This window comes from Trichosurus vulpecula, chromosome 8 (assembly GCF_011100635.1).
Source record: "Trichosurus vulpecula isolate mTriVul1 chromosome 8, mTriVul1.pri, whole genome shotgun sequence".
NCBI classification, from domain to species: Eukaryota; Metazoa; Chordata; class Mammalia; order Diprotodontia; family Phalangeridae; genus Trichosurus; species Trichosurus vulpecula.
In genome coordinates, this window is record NC_050580.1 from 203669894 (window position 1) to 203689007 (window position 19114).

The 19114-nt window shown below is 38.2% G+C and overlaps 1 protein-coding gene across 1 annotated transcript in view; it reads right to left on the reverse strand.

The window, feature by feature from the left end:
• Nucleotides 1-19114, reverse strand: part of BBOF1 (basal body orientation factor 1) — a 74381-nt gene that overhangs the window by 20064 nt on the left and 35203 nt on the right. The window contains exons 5-7 of the mRNA XM_036734314.1: nucleotides 3324-3404; nucleotides 2785-2882; nucleotides 1605-1749 (exon numbers count right to left, since the gene is read on the reverse strand). Coding sequence (XP_036590209.1) covers nucleotides 1605-1749; nucleotides 2785-2882; nucleotides 3324-3404 — 324 coding nt within the window. The remainder of the gene's footprint in view (nucleotides 1-1604; nucleotides 1750-2784; nucleotides 2883-3323; nucleotides 3405-19114) is intronic.

A 19114-nucleotide genomic window follows, 5' to 3' on the forward strand; every position in this document is an offset into this window, starting at 1 on the left:
CCTGAATTAGTCCAAAACTCAAAAATACTTTCATTAGTTACCACAAAAATGCTTTCATTAGTTACCATCACTTCATAAGGTTGGGGCTTTGGAGTTAAAATCTTTGTACTCTTAACTACTGGGCACAATGACAAACATCCCTGGGTATGTATGCCCCACAAGCAACTGAAACCTTCCCTGCTCCTTTCCCTTCAATTCTTACTGTGAATTAAGTAATGGCTATCTAGATATATTAAGTTCTTGACAACTCCTGAGCTGGCCTGCCGGCAAAGGAAAACATATTCATTTAAATAAATACTTGCTAAGTACCTACTAAGTACATGGCCAACATTGAAAAAGAAATTACTAGAAAGAGGCACTGTATTTCCTTACATCCCATTTTAGAACATTAATACCAGAAAAGACCTTCAAAGTTTTATAGGCCAGCTGTCTTATTGTGCAACTTACCCAATACATCAGAAAATAGAGATTTTCCCTCCCCTTCCTAATCTAGAATTCTTCCCCTTTCTCTGTGTAACCTTGACCCAGATTATGAGTAATTTTTTCATCATGTTTATGAAAATTCAAGAACCTATACCCACATTACAAGTTGCTAAGACTTATTTAAGCTCTATAATGATGAACAAGAGCTAGTCTCATGTACTGTGTAAGGTCGGGTGAGTCCTTGATGGTGGTCCGTAACCAGGAAGGTGGAGTGATCAAGAGCCATCGGAAAGCTAAAAGACCCTTCTGTAGATCCTATGTTGGCAACTCCTAGTCTCATAACTTTCCCAACTGGAAATGCCTGTACCTAGAAGCAATCCTACCATAATAAACAGGGCACAAAGATACTAAAAATAGGAGAGGGGAAATGGCATCTAGATTTACAAATCAATATTAAATTTAAGAGAACTGAATGCGTTACACTATGGTGGAAAGGCTGCGAGATTTGGTTTCAGAGGGCCTAAGTTCACATTCCTGCTTTGTCAATCATAAGCTGTGTGATCCTAGGCAAATCACTTAACCACTCAAGGTTCCTAAATCAGTAAAATGAAAGAGTTGGACTGGCCTCCTTCCAGTTCTAAATCTATGATCCTGTGATAGTATATTCAAAGTGTCATGGAAGTAGACAAACATACTGACCTTCAGGTCAGTTCAGGTTTTAGCTTTTACATGTTCAAGAGTCAATAGACTGGTGTGACCTTATATTGCTATCTTCCCCATAACAACATAAGCCTCCTCAGTATTTCTGAAGCCACTACCAATAATGCTGCCCCAGTCTCAGGTATTTAGGGTTCACTGGGACAAAGTGACAAAACCAGAGTTGGGACTGGCTAGCACAGCTAGACATTCCTGTATTCTATGTTACATGAATCCCTTTCAAACTTCCTAGTCTTGTAATCCAGGCTTATCACCTGGCTTAACACCTTCTTCTAGAGAACTGAAATTTGATATTTCCAACTTGCTTTGTGCAATTCCTAGCACAGCAAATTGCAGTTTGATCATTGTTTTCTGATTATCATGAAGATGGAGCTGAATAACCAAGATAATGTTATGGAATCCTTGTGTAACATAAACCCATTATTAATAAAAGGTGAAGTTGAGATATAAATAGGAGCAAGAACCTTCTGTTGTAGGAGCAAAGTTTGATTCTCTTGCAACTTTTTTGCGTTCATCTGTAGTTCGTTGGCTTCCTTCACATGGAAAGCAAGAGCCTTCTGAAGACGAACATTCTCTTTAAATACAGCTCTCCCAGCATTGTTCAACTGACTGCAACAGATCGATAGGCATGAGATCAAATCCAGGACTGCTCTGACATCACCATTCGGAGGCAGTAGCTTAAGAAAATTTCCATAAAAGTCCTGCACTAACACCTCATTGTGGAGCAGAATTAGCCTCGGGGACACAGAGACTATGCCAGGGCAGTATAAACTCTGACTTCCTCTTCACTTGTATTTGTAAACCCAGTATAATTTATCATAGTGCCCTGCTCACAGTAAGCACTTAATCAATGCTTGCTGATTGAAGCTCTCCCTACTGAGCTGGAAAGGATGAGAGGAAGTCTGGCACCTGTCCTCTGAGCACCAACCTAACAAGCTTGAAGAATCATATCACTGGTAGACTGACTATAAGATGATGAGGCTTTGGGGGTGGGGAGAGGGAGGGAGAGGCACAAGAACAGAATATTACATAGACCACTGAATCTGCAATCAGTGGGCCTTAATTCTAACCCTGACTGCCACTTTCTAGTGGTATGCCCTTGGGTAAGTCACTCTGAGCCTAATTTCCTCATCTATGAAATAACTAGGTTGGACTAGAAGGCCTCTAAGATCCAGTCCACCTCTAAACCTATGAACCTTAAACATGAAGGGTTTTAATCTCTATTGGTAGTGGGAATACTGATGAAATCATGAATCTTTTGATATCTTTAAGTATAAATTTAAGAAAAGCCAGAAGCACACAAAGGGGCTACCAAACTAGGCCAATGATTGCTTCACCTCTGACATCAGTGCAGACAAAGCGAAGAGAAGAATATCAAGAAAACGTTTAAGTCTTTACAAATACTAAATAGCTGAAGACCTTAAAACTCCTTACGAGTTGACCTAGTCCTTATAAATGACTGTCATAGGCAAAAATGAGAGAGAAATAGCAAAAGAAATTAACAGATAGAAAAATGCATGCAGAAAGTCAAGTATAAAGAATGAGAAAGTGACAGACCTAGAAAAAAAAACGAAACTAAAATAAAAGATAAGAAGCAACTGGAAAAGAGAGAGAAAAATCAGCTGGACAAAAACAATCTCTTACACAATGGCTTCCTGGTGGGCTCTCTCTGCCAGCATGACTACCTTCTTCTCAGCCTCTTTTTCTAATCGCACTAACAGAAAGAAAGAGTTGGTTACATACTAAGCTGTAGGTAAAAATGCTAACATACATTAAGGTTTTAGATTTTGGGGGGGAAAAAATTTCAGAGTACAACAAAATTAGCAGCTGAATTAGTCTAGCCATTCTGTGGGAGAGGAGAAAAAAACAGTCCTAATCAGGTCAAGAGTACTCTTACCTATTGAATAACTTAATAGCAGGTGAGAAGAGAAGGCAGGAAGACCTCTATCATTAACCAAATAATTTTCAAAAAAGAGAAATGCAGGGAAAGGAACAGAGAAAAGAAAAGAGAGCAGTAGCTCTCTACAGGACACATCAACCGGACATATTTATTTACTAAATTTATATGATATTAGATATAATTTATACAAAGATATTAAAACAAAACAGTTACCTAAGTACATACACAGGGAGCAGGAATTTGTTCTACTTTAATTTCTTAAACAGATGCTAATATTCTATACCTTTTCTTCAAAAAATCTGCCTTCTAACCTTCGAAGAGCCTCTTGATGTTTCTTCTCTGAATTTCTTAAAGTGTCCTTTAGCTACAATTGAACAAAATTAATAGTCAATTTTGAAACAGGATTGGTTTCTGTATAGTATCTGTAAAATTCTTACTCAAGAAGTTAAAACATTCTCCAAAATTTCTTGATCCTGAATATGAAAGGGGAAAGATTCATTTATATCCTTTTACAACTTCTGGGATTTCACAAATCTCACTTTGGGATAAAAAAGATATAGAATATGCCCTTGAATGTTGAGTATTAAACATGTACATAATTTAAAAATCAGGTACTGCAACTGTGTTCAACCTGAGATAGCATTCAATGATGATATTCAAAGAACTTTTGAGTCATTCATTCATTTTTTTTCTCTAGATTTCATTACATAGACTGGCTTGAGCTATCAGCTTTAGAGACTAAAAGTAACTTTTAGCCATGGTAAGATTTTCAGATCATTCAGATGGCCTGATGTTATTATATTCATCTTTTTAAACTGCTTCTTTGAAATAAACTGAATCACAGAATCTTACTTAGAATTTGAAAGAGACCTAAGAAATCACAAAATCAGAGAAAGTACGAGTTCAAAATGAACTCAGAGTTATTTAAATCCAAATCATACCTAGCCAAGAATGCCGTCTACAAGATCAAGTGGTAGTCCGGCCTTGTCTCCCGAGGGAAACCATTCCACATTTGGACAGCTTTGATTGTTAGCATGTTATCCCTTACATCAAGCCTAAATCCACCTCTGCAAATGCCACACATTGCTCCTAGTGCTCCCCTCTGAAGGTAAGTAAAAGTTTAAGTTTAATCTCTCATCCACATGAGTGGCCTTCAACTGACTGGTTACTAAGGCAGGAGTCCTGTCCAAATCAGCTGTCTGTACAGAGTCAGACCACTGACTTGCTAGAAAACAAGCATCAAAATCAGCATCATAACAGAAGAATAAAAATAAAAAGATGTGTCATACAAATGAGGCAATTCCAGCATGACCTATTTTTAAAAGCTCTTAAGGCCAAAAAACAAGAAAATGGATAAAAGAATACAGAAACATAGACTATTACCACTTCCTAGAGAAGTTTAATTCACGTAAATTAATCTCCATAATAATGAGATGAAAAAAAAAACCTAAAACCTACTTATCCAGCAAATACTTGGATCTCCTTGATAAAGGAGACATGGCAGCCAAGGTAATATTGGTTTGGAATAAAGACTCACTTCTAAAATTTTAAGAAAAGGAGAATTACTGGGGAAAAAAAACTATAGTATGTAATTGTGTACAGTACAAGTTAATTAGCATACAGGAAGAAATGACAAATTGAGAGAAACAGGGGGTGATTTAATGAAATGATGCAGAACAAAATAAGCAGGACCAAGAGAAGAACGTATACAACTATGACAAAATAAATGAAATATCCCTGAAAGGAAGTTCAACTCTAAATATTGCGGGGAGGGGAGGAGAAGTTCCAGAAGAAATAACAAAACATATGTCCTCTACCACAACCAAGAAGCGAGAGAATTCTAGGATGAAATATTATACAAACTATCTTACAAAACTTCTGCATTGATGTTTTTACTTGGTTTTCTTTGTCCTAATGGAGGGTTCAGTCTGGAGGGCATGGGCATGAAATGGATGTGATTTCAAAGACAAAAGGCATCAGCAAAGTTAATTTTTGAAAAATTTTGTGGAGGAGGCTTGTAGGAAAACATAAGCAGTATCTCATCTTAAAAGGAAAGTGGAGAATATCTGGAAGATATTTAAAGATGAAATGAGAACAAAGAAAGATGAAAAAGACCTAAAAAAAACATAACAGCCTTTTTCCACTGCCAAATGACTTTTAGAACTTTTATTGACCTTTTGTTTTTATGTCACTTTCATTCCCCAATATAACCCTCGCTTACCTTCCAAGAGGTTCAACCATATAACAAAGAAAAACGGAAAATAGTGATCAATTTAGCTCAACTACCTAATGTATCATCCAAATGTGATATCACATGCAGTGTTTCACACCTATAAAGAAGGGATGGAGGGGCATTTTCATGTCTCTCCCTCAGTCACCATCATTCCTTAGAGTTCAGGTTTGATTTTTTTGTCATTTTAATTTCCATTGTGGTAGTCATTAAATATGCTGTCTTCCTGATTCTGCTTACTTCACTTTGGGTCAATTCAGATATTTACTAGGGCTGTGACCCTGGGTCACCTAACCAATGTCTGTCTTGGTTTTCTCAACCATAATATGGGGATAATAATAGCCCCTACCTCCCAGGGTTACTGTGGAGATCAAATGAGAAAATACTTACAAGGTGCTTGGTACCATGGGCTAGCACAGAGCAGGCACTTAATAAATACTTGTTTTCTTCCATATAGGTCTTCTCATGTTTCTCTGTATTCTTCATAGTCGTAATTTTTTTTATAGACAATAATATTCCATTATAGTCAAGTAACACAATTTGTTTTTCCATTCACCAACTAATGTGTATCTCTACCTTGTCTCCATTTTTTTTGGCCACTATAAGTATTTTGGTGTATACAGCACTTTCATTTTTATCTTTTACCTAGCTGGGTATATGACTATCAGTGGAATCTCTGGGTCAAAATATATGGATATTTTAATCACTTTCTTCAAATAATTACTAACTGCCTTCAAGCATGGTTAGAATGAATATAACTCCACAAACAGTGGGAATTTAGCGAGCGTGGCTTTCCACAATCCCTCCAATATTGATTATTCCTATCTTTTACCATCTTTGTTGATTTTGAGGATGATGCGATAAAATAAAATATTTGAAAGGTCCAGGGAGAAGAGAGGAAGGAAGGAGGCAGGAACAAAAAGCAGTTAAACTGTATCAAATACAAAGAGAATCCAAGCTGGAGCAAGCACAGTTTCAAGGCCAATGAGAGACTCATTATCATGTTATTTTTAACAGGGGAAGATATCAAAGACTTGGGGAATAAAAAAGCTTGGGCCTTATTTGTACACCCCTCCCACAAAAAATAGACAACTGAAAGAATATCAGTGGCTACTAACTGATATATCTACTTTCTCATCTCTACAATATTTTTATGAAAATGATCTGTACCTTCATTGATAACATTCTTGATAAAGGAAATAGGAAGGATTTCGGAAATAATATACAACAGACTACATCTGAATAGTCATACAACTGACTGAAAGAGGTAGAGAATACAAGATCTCACTGTGGTTGTTATCTATAAAGAAACATTTGATTGAGTTAAAAAAAATTTAAGGGGCTCATTTTGGCATGTGCCAAAATCATATAAGATTCCTTAACATAACAAAAGATAACTTTGTCTGACCCTCTAATTACAAATATCAAGGCGCAAAATGGAGCTATGTACTCACTGAAGACATTTGCCAACATCATGAAAGGAATCCAGAGTAGATTCCAAATTGAAGATGGATCCCCCATACAGAGTGAGGTCCCATTTGCACATGATAACATTGCTAATATCCTGGGACTGATATGCTGGAGCATCAAGCCCCAGATCAATGTGGCATCTCCTAAATGGGATCTATGATTACTCAGTACAGTTCAACCTTATTATTACGCACACTGGAAAATAACAAAGAACACCTGCTGTCCACACTATGATACTTGGTTGAGCAGACAATCTATAGAGTTGGTCCATCAGTTCATATATCTTAGACAAATACTTGACATGAGCAATGGCCTATATTCTGAATTGGACAAGATATAAAGTGGGCTTGGTGACTTTTGGAAATTGTGTATAGCTTTTGAGGACCCCAAGCTTCTACCTGAAAGGCTTGTTATTTTGCTTTTTTAAAGTATTCTTCTGGCAATGCTATATGACAACAAGATGTATAATGCCACAGTCTTTGAAGAATAAAAGGTAAAGGGCAACAAAATGACACAGGGGTAGGCATCACCAGCTTTCAACACATTACCAACCAAGAATGATGCCAAGAAGAGGCATAAAAAATGTCATCAGATGAATACACTAATGCATGATGGTGGAGCTGTGAATAGGTCCAACCATTTGGAAAGCAATTTGTAATTATACAAAGACAGGAAACTAACTTGACTCTGAGACTACTGTTAGGCATATACCCTAAAGCAGTTAATGACAAAAAGAAAGGTCAAATATACCAACATATTTATAGCATATTATTTTGTAGTAGCAAAGAACTAGAAGAAAAGTTATTGACTGGATAATAAATTGTGGGACATGAACATAATGAAGCATTAAGATCATAGATTTAGACCTGGAAGGTCATAAGGTCCTGGGTCATCTTTCCAACCCTCTTATTTTATAGGTGAAGAAACTGAGCCTCAGAGAAATTAAATTATTTGCCCCGAGTCACACAGTAAGTGACAGAAGCAGGATCTGATCCCAGGTCTTCCTAGTTCCAAGTCCAGCAGTCTATACACTATGCTTTATTGCCCCTCTACTCTGCTATATTGATGAATAGAGAAGTCTTTGAAGAAATATATGAACTGATGCAAAGTGAAATAAATAGCACCAAGGAAATAATATATATGATGACAACCAAGGAAAGGGTAAGAACAGCAACAACAGATCAAAACTGAATCACTGTTAATTTAATGACTACGCTTGCCCCAAAGAAACTAGAAGTTACCTCCCTTGCTTCTTTGCAAAGGTGGGGGACCATGGATGTAGGACACTCCCTAATGTCAGACTTTTTTCAATATTCTGGTTAGTTTTGTTTAAACCAATTTTGTCTCTCCTTTATTCTTTGTTATAAGGCATGGCTCTGGGGAGAAATATATTGAGAAAAATAGATGATATAAAAACAAAATATATCAGAAACAATTTATTTTTTATAAAGAATGTCATCACAGAGATGCATGACCAGAAAAAGAGGTAGCCAGTTATGGAGGCAGAATGAGAGATAAACGTGGACAGTCTGCATGCTCTATATGAGATGCACAAGGGAACTCAGAGAATCCCCTTGTATACTGAGTGGACTCCTGGGAGGAAATTTATGGAAAGACCATGGACAAGAATTGCACAGGGTAAGGGGACATAGGTGAACTACAATCTGAAACATTAGGAGTACCCACATTGATAAGCTTACAGATCCACTGACATATGCAGTAGAAGCAAGAGAAGGGAACAGAAAATGAATATAAAACTGTGGCATGGTTCCATAAAAAAGGCAGGACACAGTCAGTCTCAGTATGTTAGTTTTGCTGAACTGTTTCATTTTTATTTTTCTTTGTTAATCTTCGTTGCAAAGGAAGGCTCAATGGATAGGAGAGAAGTTATAGGCACAGTCAGAAAAAAAATGTGATATAAAAACAAAAGGCAATCAATTAAAGAAAACATTGACAAAATATTAAAGCTTTGTAATGAATAAAAACTGGTAAGGAAAGCTAAGGATAACAAAAGATGGGAGGGGAGGTGGGGTTTTAAGCTATATTGGGGAAAACTGCTACATAGATGGAATAATGACAGGTAATAAAGGCAGAGATGTTCAAATCTTATTGAACCTCTGTTTTCTCTTGAGAGGAAGAATTGAGATGGGGATAAGAGAGCAAATATCTAAGATAAGAGCGCCCAGTCGTCCTTGATAAATTTGAGTCACTTGGTCCGGATGAACTTGAACCTTGGACACTAAAATGACTGGTAGATGTAATTGCTGAGCCAGTCACTGTCAGTGATCTTTGAGGAAACTGCAAAGTGGGAGAGATGCCACATGACTAGAGGACAAATATTGTCTAAATTTTCAAAAAAGAGAACAGACTGGGCTGGTGAGTTCTGCTTCAATTCCCAGCACAATTCACATACCGTTTTTTAAAAAAAGATCTGGGGGCAGCTAGGTGGCACAGTGAGTAGAGCACCGGCCCTGGAGTCAGGAGGACCTGAGTTCAAATCCGGCCTTAGACACTTGACACATGTACCAGCTGTGTGACCTTGGGCAAGTCACTTAACCCCAATTGCCTTGCCAAAAAGCAAAAAAAAAAAAAAAGATTTGGTCAGTTTTAACTGTCTCTAGTTAGACACACACTACTCTCCACTAGTTCTTCCTTCACAGAGCTTCATCAAAACTGACTTACTTTGCACATTCTGTAAGTTTTATTGATGCTTTTCATAATTGTATATTAGTCATTTATAAATGCATGAGATACTGACAAAAGGTTCAGACTTGGAATCAGAAAGTCACTTACCCTTGCTGAGCCTTGGGTCTTCACCTATAAAAGCGAGGGAGTCGGACTAGACAGTTTCTAAGGTCCTTTCAAGCTCTTAAATCTATCCCCCTATTAACACATCCCTCCCTGCCGGTGAGCAAACCCTCGGAATGGAAGGTAAGCAGTCCAACAAGGCCACTGGACATACATATCAAGTATATGTGACAACATCTTCAACATTCCAAACCAACACCTCTTCTTCAACAATAGGAAGGGACTACATCTCCTTATCTCTGAGACCAAAATTTAAACCTTGAAGGCTACAGCATCAGAATGCAAATGCTGGCAAGGCCCTACTGAGTCCAACAGGGCTGGAAAGGACTAGGCCCAGCGATTTACGGGGGCTCTCATAACCCACCGCACTTTTTAGAGAGCTTCATCATCAGGTCATCAGTATTTTTGGTTACAGCTTTTCAGGAAACTAAAACACAAAAGGAATGTGTATACTGTATCAGGGAGGTACCTATATATATAAAACAGATAATGGATCTTACAGAGTGCCAAAGAGAGGTTTTATGTGTGTGCGTGTGTGTATACGTATATACATACACATATACATAATCTCTGATTTCTTTGGTGTGGGAACTCCTTCCACCTATGCTGATTGCAACCATTCACTAAAGAATTACCCTAAAGTTCAAGGGGTTTAGATGAGGCTCAGAGTCACAAAAGTGGAATCAGAGGCAGGATTTAAACTCAGTCCAGCAAATTATCTTGACTCTGTGAGCCTGGGAAACGAGGGACAGGATAGGTGAGGGACGATGGTGATGTATGATAGGCCTATAATGCTAAACAGGTAAGAATAGTACAGTTTACCCTCCTTAATGAAGTCTTTTTATCAAAAACATGTTTGTGATGATCTGGGTAACAGAAAGACACCAAGATATGGCAAGTCATATGACAATATTCTTCCTTTCAAAGACCATCCAGTGCATTGTTGTGCTCCACCAGTATATCAGGTTAACTCTAAGCAGGTTATATTTACGTCATTCCAGACACTATTCTAGTTAATACTGTATTGTCTATGGGAGTCTGAACAGTTCTGGGGACAGAAAACATGACTGTAAACAGCTTTGTATATTAATATCTGGGGCAGGCACTCTATGTGGTGTGTGTCAGCACACGTGAGATATACAAGGAAAAGACATTCTGCCTTAGAGGTACATACTATTAACTAGGGAGACAAGATGTGAAATAACAATAAAAAAGATGAGACAAGTACTGTTAAATTATACCTATACCATCCATCATCAGAAAGCTACCAGGGAGACAAATCAATAAATCAAGAAGCATTTATTAACCCCTAGTTACCTAGTGCCAGGTACTGTAATAGGCTCCAGAGATACGAAGACAGAAATAAAACAATCCCTTATCTACAGGAAGCTGACATTCTATGGAGGGTGGGGGAGAAGTAATACAATATATTCATATATAAGTAAACACAAATATATGTAAAAATATAAATTATTCGTGTTTTAACAACTAGAGGAATCAGAAAAGGATCCTTGAAGAAAGTGACACTTGAGCTGAGCCTTGCAAGAAGCTAGAGGTTCCAACAGGTTGGAAGTGGGGTAGGGGGAGCATTTCAGGCATGGGAGATAGCCAGGGCAAAGGTCTGGATAGAGAAGATAGAATGCAATGTGCACAAACCAAACAAAAGCCAGTCTGGATGGAGCCCAGTAGGCATGAAAGGGAATGAGATATAATCAGCTGGGAAATATACCCTAGAGGCAGACTGGGAAGGGATCTAAATGCTTAAGAGTCCAATGTTCAAACTTGGAATTTAGGAATATCAGTCAGGTAGCTGCGTGGAAGACTAAGTAGAAAGAAGGGGCTGGATGCAGAGAGACCAATTAGAAGACTATCTTAATAGTTGAGTTGAGGTGGTGACATCGAAGAACTAGGGTAGTTGTGATTTAAGCAGATACAAGGGGGATGGATACAAAAAACGTTGTGGAGATAGAATCAATTTGGCAAGTGACTGGATGTGAGGCATAAGTTAAGAGGGGAGAAGGACTCCTAGGTTGTGAATCTGGGTGACTAGAAGGAGGATGGCACCCTCAACTGAATGGAAATAATGGGGGAGGTTAGGAAGCAAATGGTTTTGAAAAGTGCTTACTGAAATACCAGTTTGTCCAACATTAGTCATTCATTATTCTGGAAAAGTGGCTATAGTCAACTATACCTGCTTTCATTCCTTGATGACAGTTTGAAAAACCTTGCCTCATATCTAAAGGCTTTACGCTCTCATTCCAATCCAGAAGTAGCAGTCAAGTCCTAAGAGCTCTGTGAAAGCCCCTTAGCTTCTGCCGTTCTTCTCACTGTGCTTCCATACAGTCCCTTTGAAAAACCTGGTTTCTATTTGAGCTCTTCCATTTTTAGGAACAAAGTTATCATTCAATTGTTCCTACCCCAATGGTATTTCTCTATTTGTTGCCTCTTTGATGTCTCCACTATCTTCTTAGAAGTGGTCAATGACTTGGTGATAGCTTTGAGCTCCTGGTCACAGCGGGCCAGTTTGGTACACAGACTGGAATAATAGGCCACAGGGGTTGACACAGGGGGCTATGTGGTAGCACTGCCCTGACAGTTCATCCTCATAGGCCTGTAAAAAGGCAGTGACCAATGGATGGAAATCTGAGAGGGTCAGACAGAAGTTGCAACCTAAGTTACTGCTGCTTTTGCTGGCCATTTTCCCAGAAATGACCAGAACACTCTTCCTCAAGCTCTGTCAGTATCGCAGTGACTTTATTCAATTTCTTTGAAAGCTTTTCCAGTATACACTCCTTAGACTTCAGAGGCAGGCTGACTGGTCTGTGAATGTTTTCCTCTGCCCCAAGGATAGGCTCTATGTTTGGGAGCAAAGGGCTTAACTCAAGTTCTAGGATCTCCTGAAGATGTGAACTGGGAGAAGAACGACAGCATCTCATTCTTCTTTACACAGTCATGGAAAATTCTCCTCCATACTGAAGAAATTATTGTCTCTATGAGGCAAACTTCTAATGAGATTCATTGACTGATGAGAGAAGTAAGAGTTGCTTCTTTACATTGGGTACAGCGCTTCATGAGATTCTACTCTCCTGGCCCACACAACATCAGTTTATGACCTAGTTTTTCCCTCTCTCTTATTGTTTTCCTGTAAAGTGGGTGAATGAACTCCTTAAAGGAAGGCTATATTTGTGTGAACATTCATTCCACAATATCTAACAGTAAATTGAGGGGGTACATGGGAGCTGCTTGATCGTCTTTGGTCCAACAATTTAAAAGGCCTTCAAGTAAGTGGCAGTCTATTGTCCTTAAGTCTCTCAAACACAGCCATAGCCTCCTGGGTAGGTAATAATCTTCATCTTCCTCCTTTTCTTCATACTCCTCTTCTCTTCTTATGTTTCTCTTCTACTTCCTCTTCCCTCCCCTCTTCTTTCTCTGTCTCCTCTCTAGCATCATCATCACAGCAACGACCAACCCAGAAAGCACTGGCCATATTCCCAGCCTAGAATGCATTATTAAAGGGATAGTTAGTGAGCACATTAAGAAAGAACAGTGATCACAAAGAAGCAACGTAACTTCATCAGGGTCAGGATGTGCCAGACTAATCTTAATTCATTTTTCCTGACAGAGTTTCTGAGCTAAGTAAATAAGAGGAATTCTATAAATATAGTTTATTTAGATTTCAGTAAAGTGTTTGATAAAGTCTCTCCTGCTATTCTTGTGGACAAAATAGAGAGACAGGACCTAGATGATATTGCAATTAGGAAGATACAGAACTGACCGAATAGCCAAATCCAAAGAATGCTATTAAATGATTATTGGTAACAATAAACAATAAAGTTAATGTTAACTTGGAAGGATGTCTCCAGTAAATGTTCCTAGGGAATCTATGCTTGGCTCTGAGAAGTTTAACATTTTTGACAATAACCTAGATACAGGTATAGAAGGCAAGCTTGTCAAAATACGCAGATGCTACAAAGCTACGAGGTAAAGCTAATACCAGATGACAGAATCAAGATTCAAAAATATTTCGACAGGGCAGAATGTTGGGTCAAACTGTTTACTCAGTTAATGAAATTCAATGAGAATAAATACAAGTGTAAAACAAGTTTAAAAAAACAATTCACAAGTACAAGATTAAGGATGCATGGCTAGAGAGCAGATCACGTAAAGAACAAACAGCGGACGGCAAGGGTAGGAAAAAATTAACAGTATGATACCGTAGCCAAGAAAAACTAATATGGTCTTGAATAATATCAAACAGTGAAGAATATTACAAAAACTGAAATTGACTCTACCTTAGCAAAAAGAAAGCAGTTTCAGATGTGAGAATCAATCCAAACCATCCATCTGTATGCAGTCCATAGGTTAGTTAAAGCAAAGTTCAAAATCAATACTGAATTAAAAGGATAAATATGAGGAAACAATGGATGGCCATTACAAGAACACCAATCTGACCTATTCAAACAAAAAAAAGGGAGGGGAATGGCTAAAAGCCATTGTCTGATTATTATTACCTAGAAAAGTTCACAGGAGCTTGCAATATTGATCTATAGCTAGCAATAGCCTCAAAAGCCATTTAATCCCACTCTCTCATGTATTTATAACAGAGACCCAGGAGACTGACTTGCCCAAGGTCATACAAAGAATCAAAACTGAGGTTAGAACCAAGTCCTTTGACTCCAGATCTAGGGCTCCTTTTACTATACCATTCTGCCTCTCCTCTGCCTTTAAGATAGGTGCAAAGAAATGTTGAGACAGGCAAATTGTGAAGTCTCTAAAACATGATTAAGAAAAACAAAACAAAACAATATGACTTGCATGCATTAGTGAAGGCCCAGCTGAGATTACACTGCATTAATCTGCAGTGGTCCCAATTAACAATGCTTTGTGATTTGCTGTAAGATCTAGAGTTGAAAGAGACCTCAGAGGCTGTCTAATCCAACCTCCACATTTTATGTGGGAAAAACTTAAGCTCAGGTTAAGCAACTGGTCCAACGTTACATAGTGGGAAGCATCGGAGGCAAATTTGAACCCAGGTCCTGTGACTTCAGAGCTAATACTCTTTGCACTTTATCACACCACCTTTAATGCAGAGCAGGTGACACAAGAAGGAAGCCAAAGAGTCCAGAAATGACTTCATCCAGTAAACACTTATTTCCTTACCAGGTTGAAAGACAAGCATGGATAGCCCTGTCTCTGCAAACTTATTTGCAAAGCTTTATGGGAAAGGAGGACAGAAGAACATAAGAGTATGAGCAACACTTCCAAATCTCAATATCTCAGTGAATACATGATCTTGATGACACAGATATTCCCTCGACTATTATCTATCATAACCAGGAAGAGTTGAGTTCAAATCCAACCTCAGATCTGTGTGATCCTAGGCAAGTCAGTTTCTGCATCTGTAAAATGGGAATAATGTGCACCTCCCTTCCAGGGTTGTGGCAAGGATAAAATGAGATTTTGCAATATTTGCAAAGTACTTTAAAAAATGTACAAAGCACTATATAAATGTCAGCTGTTAGTAATAATTATTATTATTATAATTGTTGTTCATGTACTCCTACAGATCCTGGAGAGAGGTATACCCAGTGTGTTGGAGACCTTCCTCCAGGCCCATTTACCTTTCCTGGATACCCATGCAGCATTGTCTCTATCCATCTGTTAATCCTTGCTACATGACCAATCTACTGCTTTTTCAATAATACATTTCCTCAACACGTCAGTATTTATCTCACAAAGTAGCAACAAACAATGGAAAGGAAAATGAGTCTACAGAAAGCCTAATATAAGATCCACTTAAGTTAGGGAATCTCAAGAACATTTATGGATAAAACAGAAAGAAAGAAGACAACTGGATAGAAAATGTAATAGATCTGCCAGTGTTTCTAAAGTGATCTGTTCTCATCATCTATGAGAATGGAACAATCACATTTAGACTCAATATCTCAGTACTACATATACCATATTAAGGAAGGGAAAATTGCACTTAATAAAATCAAGCTCGAAAGAGTGGCTGGATGGAACCGCCTAAACACAGAAGAGAACTTGGTTGAAGGTGGCACAATTCTGAAAGCACTAATGGGTCTATTTTCTTTTCGTTACCTTTTTTTTTTTTTTACATTTCAAATTCGTTATTTATTTATAATCATTCTTTTTTTTTAAAAAAATTTGAGTTCCAAATTCTCTCTCTCCCTCCAACCTCTCCCTCACCCACTGAGAAGGCAAGCAATATGGTATCAACTATACATATGAAATCATGCAAAACATTTCCATATTAGCCACATTAACCCCCAAAAAGGCAAGAAAAACAGAGGGAGTTTAAAAATTATGCTTTAATCTGCACTCAAAAGTTCATGCATTCTCTTTCTGGCAGTGGACAATACTTGTCATCATGAGTCCTTTGGAATTGTCACTTTGATCAGTCCTTTCACAGTTGTTCATCATTATAATGTTGCTGTGTTCAACAGTTTTTCAGTCATGTCCAACCCTTCATGACTGCATTTGGGGTTTTCTTGGTGAAGATACTAGAGTGATTTGCTATTTCCTTCTCTAGCTCATTTTACAGATGAGGAAACTGAGACAAAACCGGGCTAAGTGACTTGCCCAGAGTGTCTAAGGCCAGATTTGAATTCAGGAAGATGAGTCTTCCTTACTCCAGGCCAGCACTCTATCCATGGTACCTCCTAGCTTGCCCCCACAATATTGCTGTTCTTGTGCACAATGTTCTCCTGGTTCTGCTCACTTAACTTTGTATCAGTTCACATATGTCTTCCCGGGTTTTCCTGAAACTAATGGATCTATTTGTATGATATCTCCAAAAAGGGAAAATATTAAACTATTGGAAAAAAATCAAATGTTATTTTCACCAAAAAAGGCAACTGCAAGGACACTAGCTATACTAATTAATATTAAGTTTCTTTCATGTCTATAAATTCTTTATGAGACCTCAAGTATTGAAGCTGTCCTTGATGACATGAAAGGAAAACAGGAAGACTTTTACAAATGATTTTCTATAACAGATCACCATCTTAGCAGTAATACAAGTGACTAAAAATACAGAAAATACAAAATCCTTTTGTTTATTATTTATTTATAATGAAAAATTATTTGACTCAATAAATGAATCCTTATAGATTCCTCCTCCTTCACACACCTCCCATCACATTCTAAGATCACACACAATTCCTTGATAAGATATAATGACTGAAGTAACTTTATTCAGTGAGCCTCTAAATTTCCAATGCTGAGTCAAGCATTAAACAGAGATAAGCTATGTATTCATTAATAATGCTCACTACTGCCATGAAGAATGAGCTGCACAGAGTCCAAATGGAAAAAGGATTCCATATAAATTGTGAGATTTTCCATACTTTCAGAAGGCACTGTACTTACAGGGCCTCCTCAGTGAGACCAGGGACAATCACACAGATCAACCTAACAAAATAGGAAGTAAAAAGCAAACGGATTAAAAAAAACTATTATCCAATGTATGACATGACATATGACATATGGCCACTACTGGGTAAAAAGGCATTTATCAATGCACTGACCAATCATGACTTAAGAAGACTAATAAAAGGTATGTGCCCTATCTCGTCAGATAGCTAATTAACTAGAGGCAGAATGAGTAAACATCACAGACCCAGTATTTACTTTGTTTGTGATTAGTGGTTACAGGGTAAAGGTCTGATGGTTAGAGACAGGGATAAAAAAGGAAAGAAGAACATCAATGTAATGTTTTTATACCTAAGAAAATAAAAAGAATTTCAGAAAGGGACACAGAAAAAAGCAGGACAATTTTGTTAACTCGTGTTAAATTTAACACAAACTTTTTTAAAATGGTAGGTAACAAATAGTCAAAGGATATGAACAGGCAATTTTCAGAAGAAGAAATCAAAGCTATCGATAGTCATATGACCAATTAGGATTGAATTTTTGTTGGTGGTATGAGTGGAGAGGAGGCAGTTACAAGAGATGCTGTGGAAGAAAAATCAATAAATCTTACCAACTGAGCTTTGAAGGGAAAGTCATCTATTCCAATCTCTTATTTTACAGATGAGAAAACTGAGGCTTAGAGCCTTACTTGCCCAAGGTTACACACCAATAACATGGGGCAGGGTGGGGAACCTGTGGCTCAACACCACATGTGGCCCTCTAGGTCCTCAAGTGCAGGCTTGACTGAATCCAAATCTCACAGAAACAAATCCCCTTAATAAAAGGATTTGTTCTGTAAAATTTGGACTCAGTCAAAACCTCATGACCAACAACCTAGAAGGCCACGTGTGCTCTCAAGGCTGCAGGTTCCCCACCCCTGTGATGGGGGCTCAAACCCAGGTCATCTATCTCTAAATTGTCTATCCTTCCACTGCACCATGCTGCCTACTGACACGGGGAATGAAGACAGTGAAAAGTCAAGAATGAGTCTAAGGTTGTGATCTAAGTGCCTGGAAGAATGGTGGTAACCCTTGACAAAACTAGAGAAGTTAGGAAAAGGGGTGGATTTTGGGAGAAAGATGGTAATTTTATTTTGGATACGTTGTTTGAGGTGCCTATAGGTCATGCAACTGAAAATGTCTAGTAAGCTGTTGCTGATATCAGACTGGAGCTCAGAAGAGAGACTAGAGCTAGATACATACAATCTTAGAATTAGCTTCATAGAGATGGCTACTAAGCCCAAGAAAGCTGAAGGAAATCAAGAGAAGAAGTGTAATGAGTTCTAGATTTAGTTTTCTATGAGTCAACTGTGCACTATAACAATCAAAAGAACTTGTATTAAGTGAGAGATCTTAGCTCATAGTAAGTGAGTGTCACATATGGAGCTCCGGTTACCGCATTTTAGGAGAGACACTGGAGAAAAAAGGCTAAGAAGAAACTAAACCTCCCTGGCACTGCCCCCCCCCCCCCACTTACCTAGCCTTAATCACTGAATAAGGCATTACCTCAAACTGAGACCTGTTAAAGACCTTAGCTTTAAAAGGCCAAGATTTCCCACTGCAGCCAGGGCCATCTCCAGTCATGCTGGTGACTTTGCACAGCCCTCCCTCACTTAAATCTAATTCACTTGCAGTCATGCATCACCTCCCTGATGTCATGGTCCTCCTTCGAGAATGAAGGACAAACAACAAGCAGCACAATAATTTAAAAGTTCTTGGTACGTCTGAATAGAAAATCTTTCAGTACTTATTCAGTACCCAAGTCCAAAATCTTTCTGGAAGAACTCTGTTCTCTCCTAAAGAGAATTAGAGTGGTGATTGGATTTGGCAAGAGGTCCTAGCCTAGATTATTTCATTTAAGAGCAGTAACTCCCTTCTACTAAATAGATTAGGGTAATATCAGATTAAGGGGGGGGGAAGAAGTCTTTGATTGCTAATTCAATTAACAGAAGTATCCCTAGAGTAATCTTTGAGTGGGCAGAAAGAAGAATCCTTGGAAGGAGTAGTTAAAGGACTGAATATTTTTGGAAAATATTTTCATCTCTCCTCAGATTTCCTATGGCTTTCTCTCCTTCCCTCTCCCTCACCCCCACCCCCGCTCCACCCCATTCTCTCCACTGAAAACCTTGCTTC